The sequence below is a fragment of the Brassica oleracea genome, chromosome C7 (genome assembly GCF_000695525.1).
Source record: "Brassica oleracea var. oleracea cultivar TO1000 chromosome C7, BOL, whole genome shotgun sequence".
Classification (NCBI taxonomy): Eukaryota; Viridiplantae; Streptophyta; class Magnoliopsida; order Brassicales; family Brassicaceae; genus Brassica; species Brassica oleracea.
Genome location: NC_027754.1, coordinates 46,497,136 through 46,515,540, shown reverse-complemented (window position 1 = coordinate 46,515,540; position 18,405 = coordinate 46,497,136). Strand labels below are relative to the sequence as shown.

The 18,405-nt window shown below is 32.8% G+C and overlaps 1 protein-coding gene across 1 annotated transcript; it reads right to left on the bottom strand.

Annotated features, from left to right (window-relative positions):
- Window positions 1–15,098: 15,098 nt before the first annotated feature.
- Window positions 15,099–17,099, bottom strand: LOC106307052 (probable protein phosphatase 2C 63). The gene is made up of 4 exons (XM_013743889.1): window positions 16,622–17,099; window positions 16,173–16,534; window positions 15,615–15,851; window positions 15,099–15,525 (listed from the first exon to the last, which is right to left on the bottom strand). Exons 1-4 carry the CDS (start codon window positions 16,881–16,883, stop codon window positions 15,262–15,264), a joined length of 1,125 nt encoding a protein of 374 aa, XP_013599343.1. The 5' UTR covers window positions 16,884–17,099; the 3' UTR covers window positions 15,099–15,261.
- Window positions 17,100–18,405: the final 1,306 nt, after the last annotated feature.

The following is an 18,405-nucleotide window of genomic DNA, read 5'->3' as shown; positions in this document are numbered from 1 at the left end:
CAAAGTTACTGCCGTTGAATTTTTCGATCTCAAATTTTGCCGCCATTGCTTCTTCCAGAACCTATGCTCTGATACCACTTGTTGTAAAACTGGACCGGATAGAGCAGGATCGCAGCTAATAATTTGAAAAATAGTGTAATAAATGGAACACCAGATTTAACGTGGAAAACCCCAAAGGATAAAAACCACGGACAAGGTAGAAGAATTTATTACGAGAAAAATAATAGGAGTTACAACCTCTCAATTATAACGGAGAAATCGATTAATAATTTTCTCGTTATAATAGGAGAAAATACCCAAACTCTCTAAATAATTTTCTCTCAGCCCGATCCCAAATACCCGTAAGAGATTATAGAATTTTTTTTTTTTCTCTCTCTCTCACGTTCTTCTTCTTCTTCACTTCTCTTTGTGATTTTAATTTTGGGATGCTTTCCTCTTCAGCTTAGCTCTCCTTTTATAGAAGAAGTTTAGACATGTGAAAGCCATAATTATTGACAAAATCACCTCCTTTACCGTCCATCACCGTCTATTATGAAAAACGTGTTATTTGACTTACATTTGGTGTATTCGGTCTTCGGCCGTGGGCTAGGCCCGTTTGATTAAGAAAAAAAAAGTTAAGCGAAAAAAATAAAAAAATTCGAAGATAAAATTCAAAGCACGTGTTCAGAAGGAAATGACTATTTTGTCCTCGGTATGTTCGGTAAAGGTGAGGGGATCTATCTAGGCAGCTGAGTCATTTTACTTGCTGTAGTAAAAAAAACAGGTACTAGGATGCTTTTTTAATCTACATAGATTTGGATAGGTTTGAAATCAAATTTACGAAAATCTACGAGTACCTGCATCACCTATTCCAAAAACAAATTTTTGTTTGCATAACTTTCAAATTTTAAAACTATTACTATTATTTCTATATTTTCAAAATCTTTGAATGGTTTATACGTAGTGATACAGTAATTGATATCGGGGCTAAATATTCAGTCAATTGTAATTTTGGGTTGATTTTAGAGCTTCTTATATAAATATGCATTCTAAAATTTGAAATATTTTTTAAAGATATACTAGGTATTTTCTTGCACCAACCATGTGCAGTAAGAATTTTTTTTAAATCTAACTTATATTTAAAAATAAATTTTATTAAATGTTATAGATTTTACTATTTTCTTACTAATATTTAATATAGATTTGATATATCTTAAATCAATTTGTATAAAACTAATAAAAATGATATAACATTGTGTAATTATCAAACATTTAGCCTAAACAATATTTATAAAATTTGTAGGTATATAAGAAACTAATGATCTTACGATTAGATATTTAAATTTTTATTTTTAAAAAATTGTAGAAATTTTTGAAAGCTTTAGTAATACAAATTGTATAATTATACAAAAACAATAATATTTCAAAATTTGAAATGTTATATATGAATATATTTATTTTATAGATGATGTATGGACTATTACCATATTTAAAAAAAGTTTACCAAAAAGAAATATCAATATTAAATGTAATATATAAATTATTACCATATTCTAATAAGTTTGCCAAAAATATAAATCAACATTAAATGAAATTATTCATGTCATATTTTTTCGAAAGTCATGTCATCAATTTCAGTAGTCATGTTATATTTGTTTTGTGAAATTGATTGTACAGAACACATGTGGCAAAATCAATTCGAAAATATAATCTTGGGATATTAATTAATACATTTAGAAAAACGCGTTCTATTCTTTTTAATATAAAAATATTAAATATGGTTTTATAAGACCCCATTTATAACGATCTTCAATCAGACATTTGTTTTGATATTCGAACAATGATTCCTACCAAAGTTCGAACAATGATTCCTACCAAAGTTCGAACAACGATATTTTACGACTTGTTAAGTCTAGTACATCATTAACGATCTCTAATATTTGATACCGAAGGCGTCCAAATTTTAAATATTCTCTTTCAGGCTGAAATATTATAATCAGGTTGATAAAGCAAACAATCTAATCAGATGTATGCTCTCTTGGACCTAACCCTGAACGAAGATGTAATATTATAATCTAGGGTGAACCTTTAAATTCATTTCACTCTTTAGAACCAATCAAATTGACACATAGATTGTTAATTAAAAAACATTAAATTAAATGAAAAATAGCTACAAAAAATAAAAACGCTAGTTTTAATGACGCTAACGCTTCCAGCGAAACCCTAAAGCCTAAATCTTAAATTTTAAACCCTATACCCTAAATTTTAAACCCAAATTCAAACCTCTAAACCCAAACCCTATATCCTAAACCCTAGTCCTAGACCCTAAACCCAAATTATATACCTTAAACCCAAAAATAGACTATAAACCTAAACCATATACCCTAAACCTAAGTCTTAGACTTTAAACCCAAACCGTAAACCTTAACCCATACCCTATAGCATCTAACTTTTGGGTTTAGGTTTAGGGTTTACTGTTTGAGTTTTTGGTCTAGGATTTGGGTTTAGGGTATAGGTTTTGGGTTTAGGATTTACGGTTTGAGTTTGGGATTTACCGTTTGGACTTATGGTTAAGGTTTTGGGTTTAGGGTATATAATTTGGGTTTAAGATTTACGGTTTGAGTTTAGGGTTTAAGATTTGGGTTTAGGGTATAGAGTTTAGGTTTATAGTCTAGTTTTTGGGTTTAGGGTATATAATTTGGGTTTAAGATTTACGGTTTGAGTTTAGGGTTTAAGATTTGGGTTTAGGGTATAGAGTTTAGGTTTATAGTCTAGTTTTTGGGTTTAGGGTATATAATTTGGGTTTAAGATTTACGGTTTGAGTTTAGGGTTTAAGATTTGGGTTTAGGGTATAGAGTTTAGGTTTATAGTCTAGTTTTTGGGTTTAGGGTATATAATTTGGGTTTAGGGTCTAGGATTAGGGTTTAGGATATAAGGTTTGGATTTAGGGGTTTGGATTTGGGTTTAGAATTTAGGGTGTAGGGTTTAGAATTTAAGATTTAGAGTTTAAGGTTTAACTGGAAGCGTTAGCATAGTTAAAATTAGCGTTTTTATTTTTTGTAGCTATTTTTTATTTAATTTAATATTTTTTAATTAATAATATATGTGTCACTTTGATTAGTTCTAAAGGGTGTTGTGAATTTAAAGATTCACTCTAGGAGGTGAACCTAAGTTCTGTACCTATATTTAATACCAACTTAAAATGATTTTAAGCAGACCCGTTCCGTCTATATTCTTCCACTTGTAGATCAAAGGATTTTAAGCAGGCCTGTTCCTTCTATATTTAATACCAAACAATATCAATGTTTAATACCAACTTAAAATGATATTTTTAGTGTTTTTACATCAGTTTGTAATAGTTATTTTTTATTTTTAGTTTTTTTTGTATATCGATGTTTTACAATACTAATTCCAAATAAAAATAAGTTAGTGAACCGGAATTTCAAACAAGGACAATGGTGAGGTGGTTGCCACAACTATCTTGGTTCTTTTATGTTCTTTTTCAAAAAAAATATTTTGGTTCTTTGTCTCAGGGGGTTTATTGTCTACTGTGTTTGTGTGTAGACAACAAATTAATGTGTAAAAAGTTTAAAAGATAATATTATATAAAAACATAGGAGTAATCTCATGATACATACTATAACCAACATTTGAATATTCAATCGTTATCTTGAGTTGGTTAAAAATGAATTCAACACATCCATAATATAACATTTTATAACAAAGCTATCCAATAACTTATACTCCATCTGTTTCACAATGTAAGTAGTTTAGACTAAAAGCACTAATATTAAGAAAGTTGGTACTTTAAAAAAAATAATATTTAATTAATTAGTTCAACCAATTATAAAAAAATTAATATTATTTGATTGGTTACACTATATCCAATAAATGTAAAAGTTATCTAGATATTTGGAAACTACTTACATTTTGAAACAAAATAATTTTCCTTAAACTACTTACAATTAAAAACGGAGGGAGTATCATACACAAAAATACACTCTGTAATAAAAACTAACAAACAATTATTTCAAATTACACAAAGAGACAAAATTCCATGAGAAGCACTGATTAACCACTAGTTAGATATAATTCATTTATTTTTTACATTACTAAAAGGTAAAATCTAACCTTAAGAGGTTATATGTACATTAAAACATGAAATAATTAAAATAAACAATACATAGTAAAACATAAGCACTGACCAAAAAAACATAAGTAAAACATAAGGAAAATATAAGCAATATTTTTCAAAAATTATGAAAATAAAAATTTTAGATTTCAATTTTAGACTTTTAGATAAACATATATTATACATTTTGTGAAGGGAGATGATTGAAATCTAAAATTTTTATTTGGTATGGCTGAGCACAACGAGATCGAGATGGCTGAGCAACACGTCGAGATGGTTGATCACAGTAAGATCATCGAGAACAAAGCGATCCCAATGCAGATTCTTATAGATGCAACAAACAACGTTGGAGTTGAGAATTTACTCGGAGAAGGTGGGTTTGGATCTGTATATAGAGGCACACTGCAAGATGGAAGGGGGATTGCTGTCAAGAAGATGAACCAATCGGCTATTGCTGGTAAAGGCCTCAAAGAATTCAAATCCGAGGTCACTGTTCTAAACCAGGGTTCATCACCGTAACTTAGTGTCTCTTTATGGGTATTTCATTGAAGGAAACGATAGGTTATTAGTCTATCCGTATGTGTCCCAAGGTACATTGAGCAAACATCTTTTTCACTGGGGTGACCACAGTTTGAGACCACTAGACTGGACTACACGCCTTAGTATTGCGTTGGATGCCGCTCGAGCAGTAGAGTATCTCCATACGCTGGCTCTTCAGAGCCAACACTACATCCACAGGGACTTGAAACCGCCAAAGATTCTTCTCGGGGATGATTTACGAGCCAAAGCATCTGACTTTGGATTAGTGACTGCTATAGAAGAAGACATGGAATCAGTCAAGACCAAGTGTCGTGGGACACCCGGTTACATGGCACCCGAATATTGTATAGTTATCTTATTCCTCTGTCAATTATCTATATTTGATTGTATAATTGATTTTGGAAACTAACAACTAAAATATCTATATTTGCAGTGGACAGAAGGGTTACGAGAAAGATCGATGTTTACAGCTTCGGAGTCATCCTCATGGAGCTCATAACTGGCAAGAAAGGTACAGACCATAGCCGAGCTGAAGACGATATCCACATCACAACATGGTTCAGGAAGATGCTTCGTGAAGATGACACTTTCTTGGAAGCTATTGACGGAAACATTATCGCCAACCAAGACACTCAACGGACCATATACGAAGTTGCAAAACTAGCAAGACAATGCTGCACGAGGACACCTGAGTAGAGACCAGAAAAGGCTCAGGTCGTCAGCTTCCTTTCCTCGCTGATTGAACGGTGGGAACCCAGCAGCGAAATCCAATATTTCGATGAAAATATAGTTTCTTTGAATTTCATAGTTGAATGGGAGAAGATTGTGAAGGGAAGCAGCAATATGGTGTGATAATGTAAATAGTCTTCAAATGTTATGTATAGTAAACCTAAACTATGTCGTTTCTGCAGAGCTGCTAACTCTTTACTCATCTAAACCACGCGAACATATCTTACCTCGAAGTATAGGCCATGATACCAAAACTGATTTGCCCAAAAAGTAAGGGTTTGGTCCTTTGCTGGTAAAAGAATATACAATGTCCAACTCCAATGGATAACAAGAACAAACATTCTTCGTAAAATATTATAAAAATATGTAAAACAAGCTTTCTTCCCTATTTGGTCACCATTTACCATAATCAGAGAGTCAGTATAACACATTGAGTATTCATTTAATTTTTACATGACTAAAAGGTAAAATCTTTAATAACTTTAAGAGGTTTTATATACATTAAACACACAAAATAATTTAAAATAAAAAATACATAGTTAAACATAAGCACTAACAAAAAAACATAAGTAAAACATAAGCAAAATTTAAGCAATTTTTTTAAAAAAAAATTATAAAAATAAAAAATTTTAGATCTCAGTTTTAGATTTTTAGATAAACATATTTTATACATACATGTTTTGTGAATGACTTGCTAAAAAGATGAATTTGTGCTACATAAGGGTTAGAATGAATTCTTGATCGCTAAGGGTCATGATTGTTTGTTAATAGATATCACATTTCACCTTTACTCCTATATAGTTTAGATCTGATTTTAGATGGTTCAACTTTGGTTTATGTTTTCCTCTTCAGTCAACAGGGAAAATAAAAAACTTATTGCTTATATAGCAACGTTGTGAGGACTACTAACAAAAAAATTTTGTTTATGTTTTACTCTTTGCGCTTTACCGTAACATGCTCATATACACATGCCAAAGCCGTAAAAGTGTTATCATCATTTTCCCACTAACATATCACATTATCAGATAGTAATGCTCATATACACATGCCAATCTAGCATAATAAGAGTTCAATTCTATTTCCAATTAACATATCACATTACAAGACAATAATGCCCATATACACAAGCCAATGACAATCTAACAGTATAAGAGTTGAGCTCATTTTCCAACTGGACATGATAGTAACTAAGGGTTTGGTGCTTACCTCATTGAGACAATAGGAGTTGACGACCCTGAATTTGAGCTGCCAAGTTTGCAGTACGTTCCTCCAGAATAAAATTTCTTAATGCGCTGGAATTTGAGTTCACTCCCTGGTTAATTTGACCCCAAAATTTTTGAAACCTTTTACGTATACATAATCCCCTAAATTATAGATTTTTTTGGGTGAATTAGGCCAAAATCCTAAAAGAATTAGGAAACTGCCTAAAACAAAGTTTATGTGGGCCTTTGAATCGAGCAAGTTGAATGGAAAAGACTGAACTGTCCTTCTTGGGTTTAGACGTCGAGTTTGTGTAGGAGTGAAATAAGTTAGAAGCTAAAAGGGTTTTAAATAAAATTGGGGGGGGGGGGATAGTAATGATTAGCCTAGGATATACTCTCGTAACTTGTTATCAAGTTAGACAAGTTAGTAAACAAAGGAAATTGTATTAGTAGCTATCAGTAAAATTCAAACCCACAATCACTTTGACGAAACGTACATCGAACCAAGTTAGTAGTTCAACATAATAATGGATGGGAGCCGGAGTTTGTATTGAATATTATCGACAAATAATTCAAGGATAGGAACTTAGCCGACAAAAAACGTTTTGATTTTGTCCATGTGTTAATATCGGCCGTTTTAGATCAAATGGTAAAATTAGTAACTTGATAAAAGTTTGAATATGTGTATAAAACTTGACGTAGCCACGGTAAACATTTTGTTGGTTCCCTAACTATCGTTTGCAATTTTGTACAACATGAAGTATAGAAAATGTCGTTAGCATGCTAAATAAATGAATATATTTATACAAGTTGACTTAGCCTTTGTCAAAAATAATATTACATTCATAATTGGACTTATCGTCAAGGAAGTATATGTTGGGGACTTAGCATGCCAAAAAAAGTTTTGGTTTGGGGAACTGTCATGAGACTGTGCGTTTATGTTTGTATTTAACAAACCAAATATAAAAAAATATAATTAGCCTGCTAAAGGGTTTGAATGAAATTGTCAAACTGGACTTAGCCCTTGTCAATAGCATTTGATGTTCGTAAGGGAAAATGGATCAGTTATGCATGTCAAGATAATGTTCGTTTGTGAACGTATATAACAAAACGAATTATAGAAACATATAATTAGTCTGTTAAAAATTTGAATAGTTATATAGAATTGGACATAGTCCTTGTTAATAACATGTGATATTCATAATGGAAAAGATGATAAGTTATGGATGGGGGGAGAAACCCAGTACAAATTTTAACACAACATAACAGACATGAGACAGGAATGTCAACGACAACAATTCATAAACAAAAGCAGAAATGAAAAATACGAGAAAAGATAAGGGAAATACAATCAGAGGGCTCCAACGTTTTTCTTTTTACATGATTGACTGCAATTCTTTGAGCCTCAGGAACCGGTAACTTGTGAGTAGGGGTAAATTGGTCACAAAATTATCGATGAAACCTATCCAACCAGGAAATGTGTATTTAGCTAATTACGTAATAAAGCTTGTGTGTAGAGTGCAATTTCTCAACTTTTTTGTTTTACTAAACTTTATAAAAATATTTTAAACTCTCAAATTTCTGAGTCGATCCTGAATATGTCGTTAGAAAATGGATTCACATAGTATAATCGATTATTTTAACTGTTTAATTTTTGTTTTCCCTCTTTAATTTTTTACTCCTACTTTCTCAATGAGGTAAGCACCAAACCCTCAATTACTATCCTGTCTTGTCGTAATCAGAGAAAAAGAGATGTCAAGGCTACCAAAGATTGTTTGTATATGTCGTACGTGGCAGATTTTCAATCAACAAAAAAACAACCAGTACCTTGGCACAACGTTCCTTTGTAACGACATCCCGGTATGTGATACTTCAATTACGTAATTAAGTTAAGAAAAAAAACATGTAACAACTATTATAATATAATCTATAAAAACTATGTTATTGAAAAATGATTACGCAATATAATGATATTTATAGAAACAAAAACCAAAAGTTAACTTAAAAATCTCAAATAAGAAAAACAATTAGTAGAAGAAACAAGTCTATAAAGTAAACCTATTAGTGGGTGTGTGTTATATCAATAGCACCAATCATTACTCAAAAAAGTAAGTTTGTAGGGATTACTATTTTAGAAATCTAAATGTTATAAGTAATATTAAAAATGAATTCATATTCCAAAGTGTTGTATAAAATATAATTTACAGTTAACTATATTTAAATCTTTGGGAGAATTGAAGAGTTTTTAAAATTTAGATTGTGCTAATAAGTACGGGGTGGTATTGGATTGAATAATTCATTGGAAATTCTAATTAGAAGTATTCTAATGGACTTAACTGGAATTTTAAATGCGTGATGGACTCTATTGTTTTACTTTAATTCTTATGATGGATATTATGGGAATTCTTTATAACTCATTTACATGAAGCAATTACAGTGGTGATGAAGGAAAGATGATAAATAGAGGAATCGTGGAGGAGGAAGGATGAGAACGAGAAGAACTGATTAATTCGATAAGGATTTGAAAGTCACGTAAAAGAAGCTAGGATTTGTTTCTTCTTGTTTTTCACTAAAAACTCTATCAAAATCTATTATAACTAACTTCTCCAAAAATCTATATGAGATATTGAATAACAGGTGAAATAAATTCTTTTCAACTTCTATTTGACAAATCTTTAATCCAATAACACTTGATTTTAATTCACTTTGTTCAAATCCACAATTGAATAACACTAGATTTCATGTCAGATTTAAATTCCATCAAACTCCATTAAATTACCAAATTCAATACCTAAAATGTAAATAGATATAAGTATTCATTTAATTTTTACATGTGTAAAAGGTAAAATCTTAATAACTTTAATTGTACATTTAACACACAAAATAATTTAAAATAAACAATGCATAGTAAAACATAAGCACTGACAAAAAAAAACATAAGTAAAACATAAGCAAAATTTAAGAATTTTTTTGTAAATATGAAAATAAAATTTTAGATTGTTCGTAAATGTCGTATGTGGAAAGAGATGTCAAGGCTACCAAACATTGTTCGTATATGTCGTATTTGGTGGATTTTCAATCAACAAAAAACAACCAAGACCTTGGCACAACGTTCCTTTGTAATGACATCCATGTATGTGATACTTTAATTACGTAATTAAGTTAAGAAAAAAAATATGTAACCATGAGCGAATCCCAAAAATATTTTAATATGGAGCACACTATCTAATAAATTATATCATATTAATTTTAAAAATATATTATTTTACGTTTTTCGTTTTTAAAAGGTAATCACACAAAAATATAAGCAATTCTACAATTTTAGATACTTATATAAATAATATTATAAAATAATATTTATATTTATTATTTTTTTTCTTATTACACACGATAACTTCCTTTTCTAATATTCATTTTAGTTGAAAAAATTGTTAAAGTAAACTTTAAATAAATTATAAAAGAATTCCAAAACTAGTATTAAAGAGAACAAAAGAAAATTTCTAACAAAGAAAGAATAATGTTATTTAGCCAAAAAAAAAAGAAATAATCTAAAAAGTGTAAAAGAGTTAAAACGAAAAAAAATACAGCTCATTGAAGGCCTGGAAATTGGGTGGGGTGGGGCACAGTTGAGCTTTTAAAAACCAACAAGCCACAAAGTTGAATCAGTACATAATTTTGCTCAAAAGGTTTATTATTTAGTACGTGCCATGTGCCGCACCCTTCCTACACGTGGATCCGCCCCTGCATGTAACAACAATTATAATATCTATTAAAAACTATGTTATTGAAAAATGATTTAAGTAATAAAATATTTATAGAAACAAAAACCAAAAATTAACTTAAAAATCTCAAATAAGAAAAATAATTAGTATAAGAAACAAGTCTATAAAGTAAACCGATTAGTGGGTGTATGTTATATCAATACAGCATTACCAATACTCAAAAAGTAAGTTTGTAGGGATTACTATTTTAGAAATCTAAAAGTTATAAGTAATATTAAAAATGTTAAAAATGACTTCATATTCCAAAGTGTTGCATAAAATATCATTTACAGTTGTGTTTTGGGTTGTATAAGCTCAGGTTAAAGCTTTGTGACAAATGGAGGTAGTGTCTTAACTTGGCAGGGAAGATGATTGGTGAAACTGATTGTGATATCAGTGGTATAAAAAACCAAAGGAGGGAAGAATAAGGTGGTTTCTGGTTTACTTACGTCAACTGAAATCTGACGTGTCGATTATAAAGAAATCTGGACATGAAGCTCAAGGTTAAAGTTCTACTCGGAAGTCTCAAGAGAATGTTTTTTCCAGACTGCTCCAGAAATGGTACATTCTTAACGGTCAGAAACTCGGTTTGTTAGTGTAATACTTGAAGATGGCAGCAGGAGTTCTGTTATGAATGGTCAAAATTGAAAGTAACAAAGAGGAATCTGGAGATATAGCAGAAGTGGTGCCTCAAGGTTTGACACAATTTTCTCATCCAAAGAGGAGGAATTATAATAGATGTCAAGTTGGTTCAGATGAGTGGCGTAAGGTAGTAAAGGGAAGCGCCTTGGTGGATCTTCTGGTAAAAACAGATTCGTTGCAGTGGCTGCAGTGAAAATGAGACAATTATCAAGTTTTAAGCCATGATTAATCAATAAGGCAGTGTTGTTTTAACTCTGAAAGGTGGAGCTAAGATTGAGAAATATATGAAGCTTTGACGGATCGAAGCTTCAAGTGGAGTTTCTGCAAGTAAATGAAGTACACGGCTACTTAAGAGGTTGAGTTGCAGGTGGAGTAATGAAGTCAGACGGCTTCAGAGGATGGTTAGCTCTTGGCAGGTAGGAGTTAAAAAGGAATCACTGGTTTTGATAGGCTTCATGGGTGATACAAGTCTGCAGAAAACAAAGATCCAAGGTCAGAAAGAGATTGTCAACAGGTTCAGTCACAGCTTGGTCTTCATCAGAAGGTAATAGAGTTGTCTGCTTAGGTCTGATGGAGTGATTGATGATGTTAAGGTCATCTAGTGGTCAGTTGCAGGCATCTCAAGGATAATGAGATGGTAGTGTTAATTTTTGAGATGAGGACACGTTGAAAAAGGCTAGCTGCAGGGTCTGTTGCAGGGTCTGCAAGAACAGTTTCAGAGGCATCGATGCAAAGGAGCTTCAAAGTCAGGGTCAAAGGATAATGAAGTATGGTCATCTTAGAGAAGTTGAGCAACTGAAATGCATTCCTAATTGAATGGACATCCAGAGAAGTCAAACTGCATTGGGTTAAGAACAAGTGAGGTTTACTTGTGTCTTTGGAGCATCACAAGAAAGGTTTTCGTCTCAGGATAACAGAGAAGTTATACTCAGTTGAGGTTTATAGATATTCAAGGCTTGCTTGAAGAATGAAAATGAATCAGAATGATGTACTGATTGGGTCTGAGACAGAATGTGATGCAAACACCAAGTCTAGTGTGATTTCTCATACAAGTGAAGGTGTTTGAGGATGGCACAGCAGAGAAGAGATATCAGGGTTCTAGAGGATATATCTTAAGGGCTGCTGCAGAGTGAGTCTCACGAACACTACAAGAGGCATTTGGTGTGAGACATGGTGGAAAGAAGACGTCAGCAGTGAGGTTTAAGCTGTTGATGCAGGTCTGTTTGAAGATTGCTCGAGCCAGAGTTGTATCCTTGAACCTTTCAGAAACGATTCCGAACCCTTCAAGAAACGATTCCGAACCCTCTATTGGAAACAATAGCGGAGCAGAGTGATACTTTGAAGTTCAAACAAATCACTGTAAGTACAATCTCAGGTTTGAGTTAAAACTAACTAAATGTTGGTTGAGTTTGTTTTGCAGGTATGAATCAAGAATTGCTTCAGGTTGAAGCATGTCTGGTTCAAGGACCTGTTGCAAATGATTCAAGGGAGCTTGTTTCTAAGGTCAGTGCACGTGACAAGAAACAAACGGCTATAGCACTAGAATCATTTTGCAGGAAGAAAGGTTAAGTTTTCTCAATCACTTTAACAGGCTGATGGTTGTGACAGGAACCATAATGGTAACTGTGTGATTGACTAACCTAATAAGCAGTCACATTTAGTAGTTATTAGCACAATCTAAATTTTAAAAATTCTTCACTGTCTCCCAAAGACTTAAATACAATCATGTACCTGCATAAGTCCCACTTATACAACCCAAAACACATAGTAAATTTAGTCCTTAAACTTACTATCCTATCAATGAAACCAGACACTAGTCAAACTCAAGCTCAATGATCACATAGCAACCACTTCCTTCTTGAGTCCTTGACATCCCCATGTCTCCTGCTGAGTTATACCAGCTTTGACACATTCATTTGCCAAGCTTAAACTCTCATTGATCCTGTGTTTTTCATCACATGGATACCTGAGTTAAACCACTCAGAAACAGAACATTAACAAGCAAAGTAATCATCTCAAACTTGTTAATATCCAACAGAAACCTTCCCTAAGCATGACTGCTTATTAGGTTAGTCAATCACATAGTTACCACTATGGTTCTGATCTTAACATTTCTGTGCGGTTTTTAGAACATATTTGGTTAATCCTCCTCGGTCGATCACGATTTCTTGACTCAAGGCTGTATACTTGAGTAAGATTAGTTTTCAGTTTTCGGAAGCTTAGAGATTCGGAGTCAGTCAAGATTCGGATCGATTGCAAGATTCAATTTCACCCAACTTCCATAAGATGAATCGGTTTACAAGGTAAGAGCTGTCTTTCGAACCCATTTGACCAGTCTCTAAACTTGGCATTTTATCTTCATGAGTTATTGACATCCCTATGCCTTCTCCTGAGTTATACCAGCTTTGACGCGTTATTTGCCAAGCTAAAGTCTCATTGATCCTTTTGTTTTTCATCACCTGGATCGATACCTGAGTTAACCACTCAGAAACAGAACATTAACAAGCAAAGTACTCATCTTAAACTTGTTAATATCCAACAGAAAACCTTCCCTAAGCATAACTAGATATAAGTATTCATTTAATTTTTACATAACTAAAAGTTAAAATCTTAATAACTTTAAGAGGTTGTATATACATTAAACACACAAAATAATTTAAAATAAACAATTCATAGTAAAACATAAGCACTGGAAAAAAACATAAGTAAAACATAAGCAAAATTTAAGCTATTTTTTTTAAAAAAATATGAAAATAATAACATTGTGAGCACTACTTTGTTTATGTTTTACTCTTTACGCTTTACCGTAACGTAACATGCTCATATACACATGCCAATTTAACCGTAAAAGTGTTATCCTTGTTTTTCCACTAACAGATCACATTATCAGATAGTAATGCTCATATACACATGTCAATCTAGCATAATAAGAGTTCAGTTCTTTTCCAATTAACATATCAAATTACCAGACAATAATGCTCATATACACAAGCCAATGACAATCTAAGAGTATAAGAGTTAAACTCATTTTCCAACTAAAAGATCACGACAGGACATGATAGTAACTGAGGGTTTGGAGCTTACCTCATTGAGACTGTAGGAGTTGACGATCCTGAATTTGAGCTGCCAAGTTTGGGACCAGCACATTCCTCCAGAACAAAATTTTTTAATGGGCTGTAATTTGAGCTTTCCCTGGTTAATTTGATTCCAAAATTTTTGAAACTTTTTACGTATGCATAAACCCTTAAATTATAGATTTTTTTTACTAAACTTTATAAAAATATTTTAACTCTCAAAATTTCTGATTCGATCCTGAATGTATAGTTAGAAAATGGATTCACATAGTATAATCGATACACATATGAAACCACTTAAGCTCTTCTCACTTGAACCATTTAAATATTTTGGGTTGGATATTGATGCTAATTTAAATTGAATATTTTTATAAATATCTGCAATTTTTTAATTTAAAATCTTATAACAGGTAAAGATAGATAATATCGATATCATGACTAGCAAGACAACACAATTGGATTTCTTTGGAGGACTTAAAACACAAGCCATAAATGATGGATCTATCCGAGGGCCTATGCATATGTTTATGCAGTCGGCATCAGTTTTACAATGGCATTTGTACTGACATCTAGCTGAAAAATTATTTGAAACAAATAATATGAATAGTTTGTTAAAAAAAAATAACTGATTCTATCTAGCGTTATTATTTATATGGAAAAGAAGATGATTAAAATATTATTAAATGATTGAGAAAAATGAAAAAAAAACAATTAAGAAAATAAAAAGCAGAAATGTAATTGAATTTTTGCTGTTGATATGATTGTCTTGTAGCTCTTCGTTTGATGAAGATAAAATTATATGTTTGGGTTTAGAGAAATCGTGATCAACTGCTATATACTGCAAAACTATATTATTAAAACAGAAATACAAATATAAATTCACCTTAAAATTCAACTCTTTCACTTGTTCATTTACCACATCGAGCATTAGCAGAACTCAAACAAGGTTCAATCAACCTTGTCATAAACTCAAAACAAGTTTTTCTTACTTCTGTATGCCAGAAGTATTGTTTGACAAAACCAAAACTGCTTTGCCGAAAACGAAAAAGGGTTTCATTCATTGCTAGTAAAAGAATATACAAATCCAACTCCAATATATAAGAAGAACAAACATTCTTCGTGAAAGATTAAACAAATATGTAAACAAGTTTTCTTCCCTATTTGAATATTTTCCAAAACAACCATTTACCATAATCAGAGAGTCAGTATAACACATTGAGTAGCTGCCGTTGCTTCGCTTCATCTGAGCGTAGTGAGTAGATATCCGGTGGAGCTGTGATGCCTCCTTGCTGGATCAGTTTACCATTCTTCGGTTTGTGTTGATCGAGATAAACAACAACGACGCTTACGTCGTCATGGAAATGTCTTCGAACCCCTCTGGCGATTGTCTTCATATCTCCATATCTCATTTCTCTCTTCTTTGCAGCTTCCTCAAGAGCGGCTCTTACAAGTCTTCGTGCGATCCCCTGTAGACCACAGAGAGTTAGAAATTTAAAAAGTAGCTAACAGAAAGGGAAAAACACAATAAACTTCAAGTTTAGGATGGCAAACTTACAGCTCTTGGGTGTTTGAGTACAATCTCAACGGCTGCTTCATCACTAAGATGTTCCCAGAGACCATCTGATGCAAATATCAGAAACAAGTCTTGTGGCTTAAGCTTCCTTACTATAATAGAGGGTTCGGCTGTCATCGCAGGTCTCCTCAAAGGAATAGGATTTCCATGTTGCTGGAAAACCGGATCTCTGTAAAACTCAGGTTTCTTCAAGTATACATCCCCAATTGATCTCGATACCTATAAAGAAGCACATAGATAAACAAATTTAGTTAACTACTACATACAACGAGCTCAACATTCATGGAAAGGTCATCAACAACCACAAAACATATCTCTTCATTATCATGTAGAGCTCTGACTACACTGGGGAAGAAACGTTGCAGGAGCCCCTGTGAAGGATTCCTGGAACATTACAAGCCCCCATTTATATCAAACTTACGTCACTCAAAACAGAGAATACACACCATCACACTACAACTTTTATGCATAGAAACACAAATCACAAAACTCCACCATAGATACAAGCAAGCAAGGAAGCAAAAGCTCTAAGTAACATACCTGAATAATGCCTTTAATCCTCCAAACTCCACGAATATACATAACAATCTGCGAATCATCAGGGTTAAGCGCCTTAACCTCCTTCCTCACTTCTTCAACAGCAACGTTATGATCAGTGGACAACCGTTCAGCTACAGCAACCCCTGAAACAACTCTCCCAAGAACAGCCCTCGAGTCTCCAAGATTCGCAACATAAAGCGTGCCGTTAGAGATAGCGCCAAAGAGACAGCAAGTTCCCACAGTAGCCATCTGAGGCTTCAACGGTAAGGACCGTTGAACCATATGACAAAAGTCCTCCTCAGTTTCTTTAAACGCTCTTTTAATCACATCTGGAGATATTCCTCCTTCTTCCTTAGCGAACTCTGCAAAATTTACATGACAAAGATCAGATTTTTTTTTTTTTTTTAAAGCAAAGTTTGAATCTTGGAATGATGAGAAGATGTGATTACTGTGGATGTAAGGGAAGAGATGTCTGTTAACGAATCTAGAAGCTTCGGGTCCACCGTGTCCGTCGTAGACTCCGACGTAAGTGGCGGAGGAGGATGTGAAGACCTGACTCTGATCCTCTAGTCTCGAATTGGCTTGAACCACCGCGATCGAATACTCTCCGCCGGCGTGCGGTCTCAGCTCCGATTGCCAGAGTAAAGCATCGCCGTTCGCTCTGGTTCCTGGACACCACCGCTCGAGAGGCCGTACTAATGCTCGCAACATCACTTACTGTTAGTGTTTTAGCTGATTCCAAGTGTAGAGAGTGAAATTGAAATTGATTCGGTTGGGATGAAATCGAATGGTTTAGGTTGGATTTGAAAACGGTTTGTTAATTCGACGAATGTTTGATCTGATAGGCTTTTTAAGAGAATGTGTGTTGAGTTGGTAAGAGACAACCGCGTGAAGAAGAAGATGAAGAATAGTATGAGAGATGATGACTTTCGACTCTGCCGTTCCTTATATACGTCCGTAGACTACGCGTCGTTTTCCTTCTTTGCCGTGCTTTTTCAATCCTCTTTTATTTATTCAACGCGTTGTTTTATTTATTTTCCACCTCCATTTGACAAAGTTTTGGGCGGACAAATAAAAACATGAACGTCATTTTTTAAAGAGAAAAAGACAAAAATAGCACTAAATCAAGTTTATTTTTCCAAACTAGTACTCAAGGTCAAAAGTCACAAAAATAGTATTTAATGTTTTATCAAAAGTCACAAACTTAGGGTTTAGAGTTAAAGGGTGGGGTTTAGGATTTAGGGTTTAGGGTTTAGGGTTTATAGTTTAGGGTTTAGGGTTTAGGGTTTATGGTTTAGGGTTTAGAGTTTAGGGTTTAGGGTTTAGAGTTGAAAAATGAGGCTTTGGGGATAAGATTTCAAATTTTGAAAAATAAAAAACATTAAAATTTTCAAAGGATAAACTTAGAAAGATGCTATTTTGGTCATTTTAGTTTTTGAGTGCTATTTTTGTGATATAAACTTAGAAAAGTGCTATTTTGAAGATTTGCCTTTTTTTAAATATTTTAATAAAAATCTTTCTTATAGAAAAAATTAAAAAGTGGTCCAACCAAAATATCTACTCTGATTCATCATCAATTTTCCATCTGCAAATCAACAGCTGCTACTTTAATAGTATATTGTAAAGAAATATATACATATCTATAATGTTTTATTTTAGAGTAACATACTTACGTTTATATGAAATTTACGCCGTCAATGTTCAAAGGTTATTTATATAAAAAACATGACTTTGTAAAACTAAATTCATGTCTAAGAGTATGTAAATAATCAAAGTTAAATCGTGGAAGAAACTACATTAAATTAATTACCGAGCATATGAATTGTTCAGGAGGATAAGAGATTCAAAGGCGTGTCTCATTGACTTATTTCATTACAAGTTACAGGCAGTTCTATAAGTAAATTATATTTTGTATTCTTTTGTCAACCAATGGATATTAGTAACATTCAATATATTAGTAGGAAAATCTGTAATAAGAGAATGAGTAACGGTGAGTAAAGCTGTAACCAACGTGTAGCTGATATATACTTTGCATGTCGGCGAATAGAAATGGATAACTATTGAATTCATTTTCTGGCTAATCTACTCATCTTAGGGCCGGTTGTATTTAGACTAATCTACATTTGGTTCACCACGTTATATACTGTTTCCAGCATACTGGTCAAACGCTTCGTGTGTTTGTTCTATAGAATTGATCAAACTTGTGAATGTAGTTGTACTGATTAGTGTTAAT